The 15,304-nt window shown below is 43.5% G+C and overlaps 1 protein-coding gene across 8 annotated transcripts in view; it reads left to right on the top strand.

The window, feature by feature from the left end:
- Positions 1-14,253, top strand: part of tenm3 (teneurin transmembrane protein 3) — a 796,285-nt gene extending 782,032 nt beyond the window's left edge. For 3 of the 8 annotated variants that reach the window (XM_085163562.1, XM_085163563.1, XM_085163564.1), the window contains 11 exons: positions 3,469-3,666; positions 3,761-3,820; positions 4,045-4,389; positions 5,666-5,910; positions 5,986-6,167; positions 6,458-6,660; positions 7,175-7,285; positions 7,396-7,538; positions 7,612-7,736; positions 10,543-10,673; positions 11,869-14,252. In XM_085163562.1, the coding sequence (XP_085019688.1) occupies positions 3,469-3,666; positions 3,761-3,820; positions 4,045-4,389; positions 5,666-5,910; positions 5,986-6,167; positions 6,458-6,660; positions 7,175-7,285; positions 7,396-7,538; positions 7,612-7,736; positions 10,543-10,673; positions 11,869-12,624 (2,499 nt within the window). In that variant the 3' untranslated portion in view covers positions 12,625-14,252. Of the gene's footprint in view, positions 1-3,468; positions 3,667-3,760; positions 3,821-4,044; positions 4,390-5,665; positions 5,911-5,985; positions 6,168-6,457; positions 6,661-7,174; positions 7,286-7,395; positions 7,539-7,611; positions 7,737-10,542; positions 10,674-11,868 lie in introns of all 8 variants that reach the window. The other 5 variants (XM_085163565.1, XM_085163566.1, XM_085163567.1 and 2 more) reach the window with 5 other exon arrangements.
- The last annotated feature ends 1,051 nt before the right edge of the window (positions 14,254-15,304 follow it).

Here is a 15,304-nt window from a genome sequence, read left to right as displayed (position 1 = left end):
TGAAGAATGACCGAGCTAAGATCCTGTGGGACTTCCAGATACAGACGGACAAAATGGTGGTGGCTAACCAACCGGACATAGTGGTGGTAGACAAACAGAAGAAGACGGCCGTAGTGATCGATGTAGCGGTTCCGAATGACAGCAATATCAGGAAGAAGGAACACGAGAAGCTGGAGAAATACCAAGGGCTCAGAGAAGAGCTCGAGAGGATGTGGAGGGTGAAGGTAACGGTGGTCCCAGTGGTAATCGGAGCACTAGGTGCGGTGACTCCCAAGCTAGGCGAGTGGCTCCAGCAGATCCCGGGAATAACATCGGAGATCTCTGTCCAGAAGAGCGCAGTCCTGGGAACAGCTAAGATACTGCGCAGGACCCTCAAGCTCCCAGGCCTCTGGTAGAGGACCCGAGCTTGAAGGATAAAACCGCCCGCAGGGGCAAGCTGGGTGTTTTTATATATATATATATATATATATATATATATATATATATATATATATATTAGAAATAATAAGCGTAACAAAAGTTCTTGGCTTTTCAGATTTACATATATTAACTGACAGTAGATATTCAATTACATTTTTTTATACAGCGCCAAATCACAACAACAAACGTTACAACAGAGAAAAACCCAACAATCATATGACCCCCTATGAGAAAGCACTTTGGCGACAGTGGGAAGGAAAAACTCCCTTTTAACAGGAAGAAACCTCTAGCAGAACCAGGCTCAGGGAGGGGCGGGGCCATCTGCTGTGATTGGTTGGGGTGAGAGAAGGAAGACAGGACAAAGACATGCTGTGGAAGAGAGACAGAGGTTAATAACAGATATGATTCAGTGCAGAGAAGTCTATTAACACATAGTGAGTGAAGAAGAAACACCCAGTGCATCATGGAAATCCCCCAGCAGCCTACAACTATTGCAGCATAACTAAGGGAGGATTCAGGGTCACCTGGTCCAGCCCTAACTATATGCTTTAACAAAAAGGAAAGTTTGAAGCCTAATCTTGAAAGTAGAGATAGTGTCTTGCTCCCGAATCCAAACTGGAAGCTGGTTCCACAGAAGAGGGGCCTGAAAACTGAAGGCTCTGCCTCCCATTCTACTTTTAAATACTCTAGGAGTAACTTTAGAGATGTTGCACAAATGGAAGAAAGCAGTCTTACATATTTGTTTAATATGTGCGTTGAAGGACATGTCCTGGTCAAAAATGACTCCAAGGTTCCTCACAGTGTTACTGGAGGCCAAGGTAATGCCATCCAGAGGAAGAATCTGCTTAGATACCATATTTCTAAGCTTTTCAGCGCCGAGTACAATGACCTCAGTTTGATCTGAATTAAGAAGCAGAAAGTTAGCGGCCATCCAGGTCTTTATGTCTTTAAGATATTCCTGCAGTTTAACTAATTGGTGTGTGTTATCTGGCTTCATGGACAGATAGAGCTGGGTGTCATCTGCATAGCAGTGTAAATGTATGCTATGTCTTCTAATGATGCTGCCTAAGGGAAGCATGTATAATGTAAACAGAATTGGTCCTAGCACTGAACCCTGTGGAACTCCATAATTAACCTCAGTGTGTGAAGAGGACTCTCCATTTACATGCAAAAATTGGAGTCTATTAGATAGATATGATACAAACCACTGCAGCACAGTACCTGTAATACCTACAGCATGTTCTAATCGCTCTAATAGGATATTATGGTCGACAGTATCGAACGCTGCACTGAGGTCTAGCAGGACAAGCACAGAGATGAGTCCACTGTCAGAGGCCATAAGAAGATCATTTGTAACCTTCACTAAAGCTGTTTCTGTGCTGTGATGAGCTCTGAAACCTGACTGAAACTCTTCAAATAAGCTGTTGCAACTTCCTGATTTTCCTATTTTTTGTATGTTTGTCACAGTTAAATGCTTTAGATCATCAGACAAATTTAAATATTATAAAAATACGACACAAGTGAACACAAAATACAGTTCCTAAATGAAGGTGTTTATGGTTAAGGGGGGAAAATCCAAACGTCCTTTACTCTGTATGAAAACGTGATCGCCCCCTAAACCTGATAACTGGTTCGGCTTTAAGCTTTGAGACAAAGTAATGGTTCTGTCTGAAAGTAAAGATGTTCTATTACTGTTTAAACTGCCCATATTCCTCCTCTGTGGCTTGCTAAGGCCCCCATGCTCCAATATTATACACGACTAGTGTCGTGTATAATATTGGAGCATGGTAAAAAAAACAATACAACATCTTATTTGGTCATTTAAAAGCTAATCTGTGAGCTAACAGGAAAGAAAATTCAGTCAGGAAATGGATTTCAAAAATGAGGAGTAGAATTTTAAATGTCAGAAAAAAATCTTTTCATTTACTTATTTTTCTTTTTTTACATTTAAATTTAAATGATTTAGAAAATCTTTTTTATGGTTGTTGAATACAAACACACACACACACAGGTACTCACAGACTCACACTGGCTGCTGCCTGCAAACACATCCTGCATTATCAGTCCTGCTGCTCAGTATTTATTATTTACTGTTACTGATGCTTTTCTGGGTTGTTGCCATGGTTTCCCTGCTATGTCTTTTCTTTTTGCCTGTTTTTGTTTCAGCAGGTGATCAAACAGATTCAGTGTCTTTTCTCTCTCCTTCTGTTAACTCAACTTCCTAACTTCTCTTCATCTTTCTGTCCCACAGTGCTATTACTGATTGTAATAACTTAAAAGTACCAAAAAATAATAAAGATCAAATAAACTGTGACAATTAAGTGGACCAGTATAGCAAAGCCATAATGATCCATTTGGGAAAATCAATCTGTTGGGAATTGTTTGGGCCTTCAGACAATAACTCTGATTGCTACATTGCAACATCACCCTGCATTGATACATTTTACATTATTAATTAATAGATTACTTTACTAATGTCTAAATAAATAAAAGAATTAGAGAGCTGAAGTGTAAATGAATTTATTAAAGCATATTTTATTGCACATTTCATTACTGAAGCGCAACATTCTTTATTTTGCTGTGTGTCTCTCTTCTGGTCGTCCACACATTTCCACACGACCATGTGGAAATGTGTCCTATAAAACACACACATGACCAAATCAGGTGTATCTGAGCAGCATATGTGGTGTCAGTGAGCACTGTGAAAAGCCACTTTGGTATCCATGTCAAACTAACACACATGCAGGGCAGCTTTGCATGACCTCCGTGGGTGCAGCTGCAGCAGGTGGTGCAAAAATATCAGGATATTTATCTGATAACATCTGATTAAACGATGCCACTTGTGCTTGAATGAATCTTCATGTATCTGCAGTGTGGACTGATGTGAATCTAGTCTACATTTACAACATTTGCACCACTTTTGTTTTCTGTATACGAAACTGTAATTCAGACATCCAATCATAACGTGTGTGGCCTCTCACTACAGGCCGCCACGCTACCCGTCAGTGCGTTCTGCTTCTAATTGTCCTCCTACTCTCTCTGAATCAGTCCATGGTGCTGCTGCTGCACAGCCAGCACCAGTACATCTTTGACTACGACTCCGCGGACCGCCTGTCAGCCGTCACCATGCCCAGCGTGGCTCGACACACCATGCAGACCATCCGATCCATAGGCTATTACAGGAACATCTACACGCCACCAGAAAGCAACGCGTCTGTTACTGTGGATTACTCTGAAGATGGACAGGTGTGTTTTGTTTTTAGCAAGTAAGACACACTGAATGTGATCAACCTCACCCAACAACAGCAAAGCTAATCATTCACTGCTTTCTCTTTCCTAGCTCCTGAGGGTGGCTCATCTAGGCACTGGCCGGCGTATACTGTACAAATACCGCAGACAGGTAGGTCATTCATGTCTTTATGCAGCTGAAGGAAATGTCTGTATATGTTTAAGGCACAGTTGTCCTGCACATACAGCACGCAGCAGTGTTGTTGTTATCTTTCCAGCTTTTGGTCATTGAAAGTTGACCATAAAGAAACAGTTGGATGAGCTGTGATCTGCACACGTCAGCAGACATCCTGCTCGTGTTGTTACTGTAACACTTGTTTACATTTGTCTCGTCAGAACAAGCTGGCAGAAATCCTGTACGACTCGACCAGGGTCAGCTTCACATACGACGAGACTGCTGGTGTGCTTAAGACGGTCAACCTGCAGAGCGAAGGCTTCATCTGCTCCATCCGGTACCGCCAAATCGGCCCGCTGGTCGACCGGCAAATATTCCGCTTCAGCGAGGACGGGATGGTGAACGCGCGCTTCGACTACACCTATGACAACAGTTTCAGGGTCACCAGCATGCAGGCTGTAATCAACGAGACGCCGCTGCCCATCGATCTCTATCAGTTTGACGACATATCTGGGAAAGTGGAGCAGTTTGGGAAGTTTGGAGTCATTTATTACGATATCAATCAGGTAATAACGGATACTGTTTAAAATAAGCACCTCAGATTCTAGTAATATGGGCGAGTACTTAATGAAAAAAACAGACATTTTAGTGATCCTTTAAACTCTGTTCTTCCAAAAGATATTCCCTTTTTGGTCTTTTGATGGTGGTGGAGAGCACCATTCCTAAATCTAGTGACTGGCAAGGCCATATCATACGAGTAACATCATTTTCATTCACATCAAACCGTACGATGATTCCTGGAAGAGACCGAAGGGACACTCAAATCATGTTATCACGCCCGCTGCATGACACATCAGTTAGATCCTTTCAGGGACACTGACGCCTAAAATATTTCCACTGATGAGACAAAACTTTTGACGTCAAGAGGAAGAAGACAAGTGGGATAAGTGCATTAATCAGTGATTGGTAAACGGGCAATAAATGAGACATTTTGGCGAGTGTGAGGCAGTGTCTTATGGCAGCAGAGATCACGAAAACATTTTGAAACAGTGAGTTTTTGTGGATCTTCATTTCGTAGTTGAGAGTTTATAGCACAGGTAGGTTTAATTAGGCTGAGGTAGCTGGACATTTCAGGTCTCGCTGTGGTGAGAAGGATATATTTCAGATATCTTAATTCTCCATATCAGCTTGTTTATTGTGACCTCTCAGTATTGCAGCTATTTGTGGATGTTTCTTGAAGCCTTGAAGTTAAACTGGCAGCAGACGAGCTAATAAACAAAGAGCGAGCTAACATCCTTTCAGATCCTGAGAGTTTGAGCACCCACAGTTACATTTAACCACTATTATGCTTCTGGACACAGTGTTATAGTAATAATAATAATAATGGATTGGATTTATATAGCGCTTTACAATGCCACTATTCATTCACTCTCACATTCACACACTGGAGGCAGCTACGGTTGTAGCCACAGCTGCCCTGGGGCAGACTGACAGAGGCGAGGCTGCCATATTGCGCCATCGGCTCCTCTGGCCAACACCAGTAGGCGGTAGGCGACCTTCCGGTTACAGATAGGCTTCCCCTGAGCCACGGTCGCCCCTGACTGTTAGTCACGGAGGTGTGATTTATGTGTGTCAGATGCAGCAGATGTTCTTCCCTCATCAAATGACATTTTCTCCACCCACAGCTGGAGGTTGTGTCTTCAAAGCAATGAAACAAAACCCCTCCTGAGGCAGGGTGGGGCTGTTCAGACGTCAGGGGCAGTTTTTGTTGTGTGTCTGCTGAAGCGTGATCAGCAGGGCTTCGGGTCACTGCTGTAACAGTCGATCTTCTGTCATTCCCAGATCATCTCCACAGCAGTGATGACCTACACAAAGCACTTCGACCAGCACGGACGCATTAAGGAGATCCAGTATGAGATTTTCAGGTCGCTGATGTACTGGATCACCATTCAGTACGACAACATGGGCCGAGTGACGAAGCGAGAAATCAAGATCGGGCCGTTTGCTAACACGACCAAATATGGTTATGAGTACGATGTGGACGGACAGCTGCAGACCGTCTCCCTCAATGAGAAGATGATGTGGAGGTAGGATCACAGCATTAAAGACAGAAAACGCTGATGCCAAATAATAATCACCGATTATACTTTCTGTCCTTTCAGATATAATTACGATCTGAACGGGAATCTGCATCTGCTGAACCCCGGGAACAGCGGGCGTTTAACCCCTCTGCGCTACGACCTGAGGGACAGAATCACTCGGCTGGGAGACGTTCAGTATAGGCTGGACGAAGACGGCTTCCTCCGACAGAGAGGAGCTGAGATATTTGAATACAACTCCAAAGGTTTGCACAGTTTGACCAACAGACGCAACAAAGTGGCACAGTAGTGTTCATCCTGTTGACGTTGACTGAACAGTTTAAATGATTACCCAAATCAGACATGTAGGAAAATGTGATAATCAAGACAGAAGTTTACAAATTGTGCCGTAGAGCACCTGATCACATCCTGAGCAGTCAAAGTTCACTCTAAAGGCTTAAACAGAGAACGAACCCTAAAGATAGTCATACATGCACTGAACATCTGCACGTTTTCCTTATAAAACACAACAGCATCAGTATTTCTTTTACAACAGGCCTACTAGTTCGTGTCTACAGCAAAGCAGCCAGCTGGACCATCCAGTACCGTTATGACGGCTTGGGTCGGCGAGTAGCGTCTAGGAACAGCCTGGGCCAGCACCTGCAGTTCTTCTACGCGGACCTGAACTATCCCACCAGGATAACCCACGTCTACAACCACTCCAGCTCAGAGATCACGTCCTTTTACTACGATCTGCAGGTACCACACTGAAAGAGTCGTTTGGCTCGCGGCGGTGCTTTTGCTAAAGTTAGAAGGTGGTTAAAAACTTTGCTGTGTCTCGTGCTCGAAGCAGGCAAGACACCGAGTGCTGTGCTTTTGATGCACGACAGTCTGGTTACAGCAGGTTTCTCTCCAGTGAGCAGAGAGCAGTTTCTCCCTGTAATATATTTAGTTATTCTGCTAAAGCTAACGGTGCATCTATAACAGCTGATCGTGTTTATATATCTTTGTGGGGACCAACAGCTGTTAAGGGGACAAAATCCCAGTTTTCAGACTCAAGCTGTGGTTTTAGTGTCAGGGTAACACTTCGGTCATAGTTAGGTGTAGGCATTCGTTTTTCATGGCTGGGTTAGCGGCACGATCTCTACAAAGATGTGAAAACACAGTGTGTGTGCAGCCTCATTATTTAGATTAGTTGTTAATTTACAGAACTGCATATGGCAGCATGATAACAGGTTTGTTGTTAAACCCAATGCTGGTTGTTTTTGCACAGGGCCATGTGTTTGCGATGGAGATCAGCAGCGGGGAAGAGTTTTATATTGCATGTGACAACACTGGGACTCCACTGGCTGTGTTCAGCAACAACGGGCTCCTGCTTAAACAGGTATGCATGTTAGTCCTGCTGAAAGGCTTCAGCGTGTGACTTTATTTATCAGACCTGCCTGTTTCTCCATCTCTGATGCAATTAACAGATCTTTGTGTGTCTGTGTGTAGGTGCAATACACAGCGTATGGTGAAGTTTACTTTGATTCCAACCCCGACTTCGTGTTGGTAATTGGTTTCCATGGAGGTCTGTATGATCCTCTGACGCGGTTGCTTCATTTCGGAGACAGAGATTATGACATTCCTGCGGGGAGGTAGGCAGTCTGACAGCACAAGTGTAACAGGTGACTGTGATGGTGTCGAGCATGAGCATGTCTGTGTTTTAAGGTGGACCACTCCTGACATCAGCACGTGGACACGTGTTGGTAAGGACCCTCAGCCCTTTAACCTGTACATGTTCCAAGGTAACAACCCCATCAGCAAGATCCACCAGGTCAAAGAATATGTGACAGGTAAAGGAGCAGAGCCGCTTTGTTTCTACATGTTTTCAGTCCATGTGTGTGTTATGTGTTGCTCTAAGGTCACACAACTCGTGGGATAATTCCTGCTACACTACTCGAGAAATCATTTTCATTTCATCAGATAAATAATAAGTCAAGTTTATTTTATAAAGCACTTCTCAGTTAAATGAAGAAAGTTAACACTGGAAGTCCCAGGCTTTTCTAACCCAAGTCAGCCAAGTGGAAGCTAAATCGGCTAGTCTGTTAGCATCAATTCATATGTAAATTAGGTTGTTACTTGAGAAGTGGGGGAGTGGGGGTGTGTGAATGATTGCTGATTTCTAACTGCCAACTGCCTCTTTGTTTGTGTGTGGGGGTGGGGAGCTGCTAAAAGCTGTGAACTTCCTTTTGTGTTGAGGTGGATGAAATTGTCATCTTGCGGGGTTTACTAGGCTGCTGGTCAGCAAACCTGGGAAACCCACAGTATAACCCTAACCCTGCAGTATATTGCAAGTAAACCTGACAAGTTTGGGATCAAGTTTTGGGTGGTATTGATAAAAACAATAAATCCAGGGCTAGGTGTGGAGGGTTGTGTGTTTCAGTGGTCCATTGTGGTGTCAATCAGACCACTGGTCTTTGATAATTATGCTGATTGTGAGTGATTGCTGAAAATGTTGAAATGTGATGTAATAGCAATAATCAAGTTAAGACACAGAAGCAGACGTTCCTGAGATATTTAAAAGTCGAATAGTTTCTCCTCTGTGGAAGCAGCTGGACCAGGTGACCCTGAATCCTCGCTTAGTTATGCTGCAGTAGACGAGACGTTTTTTTCTTAATTCACCCTATTACACCATGTGTTCATACACCATGTGTTCATACACCATGTGTTCATACACCATGTGTTCATACACCATGTGTTCATACACCATGTGTTCATTCACCATGTGTTCATACACCATGTGTTCATACACCATGTGTTCATACACCATGTGTTCATACACCATGTGTTCATTCACCATGTGTTCATACACCATGTGTTCATACACCATGTGTTCATTCACCATGTGTTCATACACCATGTGTTCATACACCATGTGTTCATACACCATGTGTTCATACACCATGTGTTCATACACCATGTGTTCATACACCATGTGTTCATACACCATGTGTTCATTCACCATGTGTTCATACACCATGTGTTCGTACACCTCTCTGCATTAATCACAGCATGTCTTTTGTCTCGTCTCCCTCCCTCACCTCGTCGGTCTGGGCAGATGGCTGCCCCACCATGAGTGTGTCAGAGGTTTCTTCCTGTGCAAAGAGAGTTTTTCCTTCTCACAGTCACCAAAGTGATCGCTCATAGGGGTCACCTGATTGTTTCCTCTGGATTACTGTAGGGTCCTCAGCTTATGATATTAAATGCCTTGAGGTAGGGCCGAGCGACATGGCCTACAATCCATACTGCGGTGTAATTTGAAGCATGTGCAGTAACAGTATATGTTGCGATATATTCTTCTGTATATATAGATATATATATGTGTGTGTGTGTGTGTGTGTGTGTGTGTGTGTGAAAATGACTGAACAGTATAAAAATGCTATTTTAAAGACATTTATTGTGCAAAACTTTTTTTAAAATTATAAATTATAAAACTCTTCAAATAATTGTTACAATGTAACAGATCTTTTTCCAAACAATGTAACAGAAAATTCTTAAATAACAAATAAAATGAAGATAAATGCACCAACATTTTTGAATACAGTGATAAAGTCAAATATCTGCTGTGTCGGGCCGCCGTGTTTCTTTCCACTGGACTGACGGGCGTTTGTGGAAGGTGCAGTTTTTGGCTCCAACACGGCCTGTTTTTGAAGTGATAAAACAAATTACTTGTATTCCCTCTCTTCATCATTACTGTCAGATGATATTTTTCTGCTCAACATCCGACTGCTTAAACCCAAACCAGGTCCATCTGACCAATGTCACACCGGACTTCTTTATAAGCTCCTTGCTTGCATGACACCATCATGTGCTCGTGGTAGAGCGGTATAGTAAACAGCCAAATTCATATTGTTTATATCGTTTATACTGCCCACCCCTACCTTGAGGCCCTATATGAGTAAAATCGAATTGAATCGATATGTTTTAAACACCAACAGAGGTTTGTCAGTTTATCTGAAGGCATAAAAATAGTCCCAGCCCCTCTGATACAGAATTCAATTCAATTCAATTTTATTTATATAGCGCCAAATCACAACAAAAGTTGCCTCAAGGCGCTTCATAGATACAGAGAAAAACCCAACAATCATATGACCCCCTATGAGCAGCACTTTGGCGACAGTGGGAAGGAAAAACTCCCTTTTAACAGGAAGAAACCTCCGGCAGAACCAGGCTCAGGGAGGGGCGGGGCCATCTGCTGTGATTGGTTGGGGTGAGAGAAGGAAGACAGGATAAAGACATGCTGTGGAAGAGAGACAGAGATTAATAACAGATATGATTCAATACAGAGAGGTCTGTTAACACATAGTGAGTGAGAAAGGTGACTGGAAAGGAAAAACTCAATGCATCATGGGAATCCCCCGGCAGCCTACATCTATTGCAGCATAACTAAGGGAGGATTCAGGGTCACCTGGTCCAGCCCTAACTATATGCTTTAGCAAAAAGCAAAGTTTGAAGCCTAATCTTGAAAGTAGAGATAGTGTCTGTCTCCTGAATCCAAACTGGAAGCTGGTTCCACAGAATGATTGCTTTGCATTGTTGTTTCTGTTTCTCAGTGTCTTTTATAAACATCACTGTTTCCACTTTTCTCTTTCTCTGCAGATATCAACATCTGGTTGGTCACATTTGGCTTTCATCTCCATAATGCAATCCCAGGATTCCCTATTCCGAAGTTTGACCTGATACAGCCATCACTGGAGATGAAGAAGAGCCAGCTGTGGGATGACCTGCCCGTATGTATACTCAGATAAACTATGGAGGAACACCACACCGACCAGTCACAGCCCAGTGACGGTGAAATGAAACAGTGGTTACATTTGTGCAAAATTCATTTTTGCTTGTAATACAAACCATCATTTTTTCTTAAAATTAAATAAGTCGTTTTATTGCCTCGATCTTACCAAACAGTGTCAGAAAAAAATTAATTAAATTGAATAAATCGAATGGGCGTCATCAGTCGTACATATCAGGTCCTCATGTTTTCTCCAGTGATGTAACCTGGCCTGGACGTACTTCTTAAACATGTCTGAATCATCTTTCTTTGACTTTTCAGCACAAGAAAGAAACTCTAACAAGCGTAATCCAGCTCCTCGGGGATCTGGAGCTCGTATTGTAGCTCAGTGGCCAGCACTGACGACGGGTTTAGAATCGTGCCATCAGCGAGTCGGTGGCTAATCCAGTCGGTCCACTGAATGATATTTGTAAATGGAATAAATGATGTAACTGCATCAACCACGTCCGGGGTGGTTCGTTCGGTACTCTTGTCACTGTTGCTGATGGCAACATACGAGACACCTTAATAGTTACTCATTTATATATAGTCCTGCAAACATAACGTTGACAAGGAACAAAAGATAACAGAACGAGAAGAAACGAGGAATAAATTAATAGGAAGTTATTAGTGAGACACATCAGTAAAGGAGGATGTCTACACGTGTTGTCAGGTCATCAGTAATCACACGCACACTGAGAGTGAGAAAAAGGCGCCGACATAGAGACACTGACGTTAACTCAGCGATTAATGAACGACAGAAGTAGAAGTGGCCGTTTCAAGAGAGAAACTGAAAGAGGAAAAGAGGAAAGAAGCAGGAGAGACTTCATGCTGTCTTCCTCCCTGAGCCTCAGCTGGAGCTTTCTTCCTGTTAAAAGGGAGTTTTTCCTTCCCACCATCACCAAGTGTTTGCTCTCTGTTATCGGGCTTTTCTCTCTATGACCCGAAACACAACTTTTCTCTATTTCTCTTTATTATTGTCGGGTTTTTACTTGATCATATAAAGCGTTGTTGTGATTTCACGCCACATAAATCAAATTGAATTGAACTGAATTTGTACGACTTGGAGCAGCAACTCTGGGAATGATCGATTGAGTCCACACAGCTAGATCAGCAGACAATAATCTTGAGTCATATTTTCTGCTTTTTCTCCACAGTCTATCTCGGGCGTCCAGCAGGAAGTGACCCGTCAGTCTCAGGCCTTTCTGTCGTTTGAGCGCATGCCAGAAATCCAGCTCAGTCGGCGACATTCGGACCACAACAAGCCTTGGCTGTGGTTTGCCACTGTCAAGTCTCTGATAGGAAAGGGAGTGATGCTCGCCGTGATCCAAGGGCGCGTTGTGACCAGCGCTCTAAACATCGCCAACGAGGACTGCATCAAGGTGGCAGCTGTCCTAAATAACGCCTTTTACCTCGAGGGCTTGCATTTCACAGTGGAGGGAAGAGACACGCACTACTTCATCAAGACCAGCCTGCCTGAGAACGACCTCAGCGCCCTGCGGCTCACCTCGGGGAGGAAGTCACTAGAAAACGGAGTAAACGTCACAGTATCCCAGTCCACGACAGTCATGAACGGGAGAACACGGCGTTTTGCTGATGTGGAGCTCCAGTATGGCGCCCTGACGCTTCACGTGCGTTACGGGACGACGCTGGATGAGGAGAAAGCGCGAATCCTGGAACAGGCGAGGCAGAGGGCGCTGTCGAGCGCCTGGGCGCGCGAACAACAGCGAGTGAGAGACGGAGAAGAAGGAGTGCGGCTATGGACGGAGGGAGAAAAGAGGCAGCTGCTGAGCAGCGGGAAGGTTTTGGGCTACGACGGATACTACGTACTGTCTATAGAGCAGTACCCCGAGCTAGCCGACAGCGCTAACAACATCCAGTTCCTACGGCAGAGCGAGATAGGGAGGAGGTAACACGGCATTAACAGCATCCAACGATCCCACTGACTGTCAGAGACTAACAAAAGCTTTCAAAAATGGATGTCACAGACTGAACCAAGCCACTGAAGAGATCCCGCGATCCCTTTTTCTGGGATCAAAATGTTAAAGTGGGATTTCTAGACTGATGATGTAACAATCAACCAGTGCAGCTGACCCACGGCTGCAGCTCGACGGTCTGCAAACTTCCTTTTTTCGGTCATGTTCTTTTTCTCTATCTCGCTTTCTCTTTTTTTCACCCGGTCGCCCGCCTTCGAACAGCTTGCACGCATGACCCCCGATCCCCGCCGCCTTTCGTGAAAGGTGGGGGCTATAACCCGACTGCTATATTTGTTTGCTGTCTAGCTATCAAACAGTGGGATGTAGAGACTCGTTCAAGCGGCCGACTGAGGATTTTACAGTGACACGAGCTTACAGGCGTCTCAACAGCTGGTAGCTGTCGGTGTAATCGCCACCTGTGCATCCCTAAGAGATGTTGCAGGTGTCGCGTCTCTGTTTGGAGCCACGTCTGTCGGCTCTGTCGTGGAGTGGAACCCCCGTCGTGGACTCTCTAAGAAGGACAGGCACAAAAATTCAACTTTGTATGAAAGCTGAAAAAAATAAACTGATTTTGAGTTTCTTTCTTTATATAAACTTGCTGTTGCTTCAGACAAAAAGGGTATATGAAAATTAACAAAAACATTTTTACATAGTATTACTTATACCACTATTACTACTTTTACTGCACCATCACCACTGGAATGGACCATTTATGACCTGAACGAAGACAAACTTTGATTTGTGTTTTTACTTAAAAGCCACTTCTTCCCATTCTGCGCTCTAACAGGTTCTACAGATTTAGAGAGACCACAGTCAAACTGACGTGTGTGGAGAAGCAGGGCGACTGTAGGGCCACCGCTCTGTTTGAGTGGATGTACATTGGTGCCCCTGGCTGCCCAGGTCTTACTCACTTTTACAAAATGTGACTCGGCCTCATAACAAATAGACTTGTGCTTTTCTCAGTCACAGGTAGTAGTATTGCTTGCAATAGAAACATGTTATCATGGCTTTGGGTGGGGGGGGTGGGGGACAGGATTGCTGTGAGTAGTAACAAATCGTTGCTTCTCCTTTATTTTTGCTTGTTTATCTTTAAAGGGACAGTGCATTGCCATCAGTGACATTAACGAGTAACAGTAATAGATCAAAGATCAATGTGGATGTTTACTCATTGATTGTGGGTCTCTGTGCTCCTTTAGACTTTCCATTGTGCGTATGTGTGTTTGAAAAGTAACTTTAGTCATTTGGAAGAGCAGGAACTTTCCACAGAGAGTTAACCTCATATGCTACGATCTTTTTTTCAACGACAGTTATGACGAGTTGACAATGTTTTATGGTTTATCTTTTTCTTTATTTCGGAGGTTGATGAATTCCACTTATACGTACATCAATATTAGTCTCAGAGAAAGTAATTTATGTACAGTGTTTCTACAGTAAAGAATAAAATACATTGAAACTAACGTCTTTTTTGCTGTTTGTTCTTCACTTTCACTGCCAGCAGCGATAAGAAAAAACTGATTTACTCAAGTGCTTTTTCACGTATTACATGCTTTTTATTGGCAACATCTGAAAACATTGTTTAATAATGAAGCCTGGGATGGGGTAGGATGTCATTGAAAATCAAATCCACTAATCACCCACACCAAGAAACATCCAGCTCCCAACACAAACACAAACTGTACACAAGGACCAAACAAACTACATGCAGGTAGTGTTTGTCAAGCAAATGCAAAACAAGAAGACCATCAAAGGCTACGTTCACACTGCAAGCAAAAGCGCATCAAATCCGAGTTTTTTGACCCTATGCGACCCATATCCCATCATGGTCTGACAGTGTGAACGGCACAAATCCGATATTTTCAGCGTGAACGCTTCCTGGCCATCCGGTGAAACTGTTGGGAAGACAACATGAACATTTTATTTGTACTGTATAATCTGCAGATTCTGACAGAAATCTGCAACTATCCTTTGAAGCAGCGCTCCTCTAAAACAGCAATAAGGGTCATTATTAGGTTATTTACATTATTATGTAAATAACAAAATAACTTAAAGCAAAAATTGAGAAACGAAGTCCGAAGTCTTTATATTAAGGCCATCAGTCACACAATACTGTTGCTCTGGGTCTAAACTAGAGATGGACCGATCCGATATTACGTATCGGTCCAAAACTGACCCAAATTACTGGATCGGATATCGGAGAGAAATAAAAAATGTAATCCGATCCATTAAATATCAAAAAAGCACCTCACAAAACTTGGCGACATGGCGAGCCGGAGCAGTGTGGTCACGTGATAGAGCGGCTGTGTGTATTTGTAGCCTGCTAGCAAACATTTCATCTCCGAGGAAGTTATTCCAGAGAGAAGTAAAGCAAGTGTGTAAGTTCATCTCTGAATGTTTGTAAAGCATTCCCACGTTAAGCTTAACAACCGATATATGGAGCGACTGCCTCTCTCTCTCTCTCTCTCTCCTGTTGCTACTTCAATCATGAAACTGATCAATGATCAGCTGATCGGCTTTTCTGTCGCCAGTCCGTCTCTCTTCTTAGTTTTTAGTCCACTTTGCACCAGAAAGAGGAAACCAGCGGCTGAACAACAGCAGCGCGTTTAAGCTTGATCAGCTG

This window comes from Neolamprologus multifasciatus, chromosome 6, assembly GCF_963576455.1.
Source record: "Neolamprologus multifasciatus chromosome 6, fNeoMul1.2, whole genome shotgun sequence".
NCBI classification, from domain to species: Eukaryota; Metazoa; Chordata; class Actinopteri; order Cichliformes; family Cichlidae; genus Neolamprologus; species Neolamprologus multifasciatus.
Note: the sequence above shows the minus strand (reverse complement) of the source record. Positions and strands in the feature narration are given on the sequence as shown.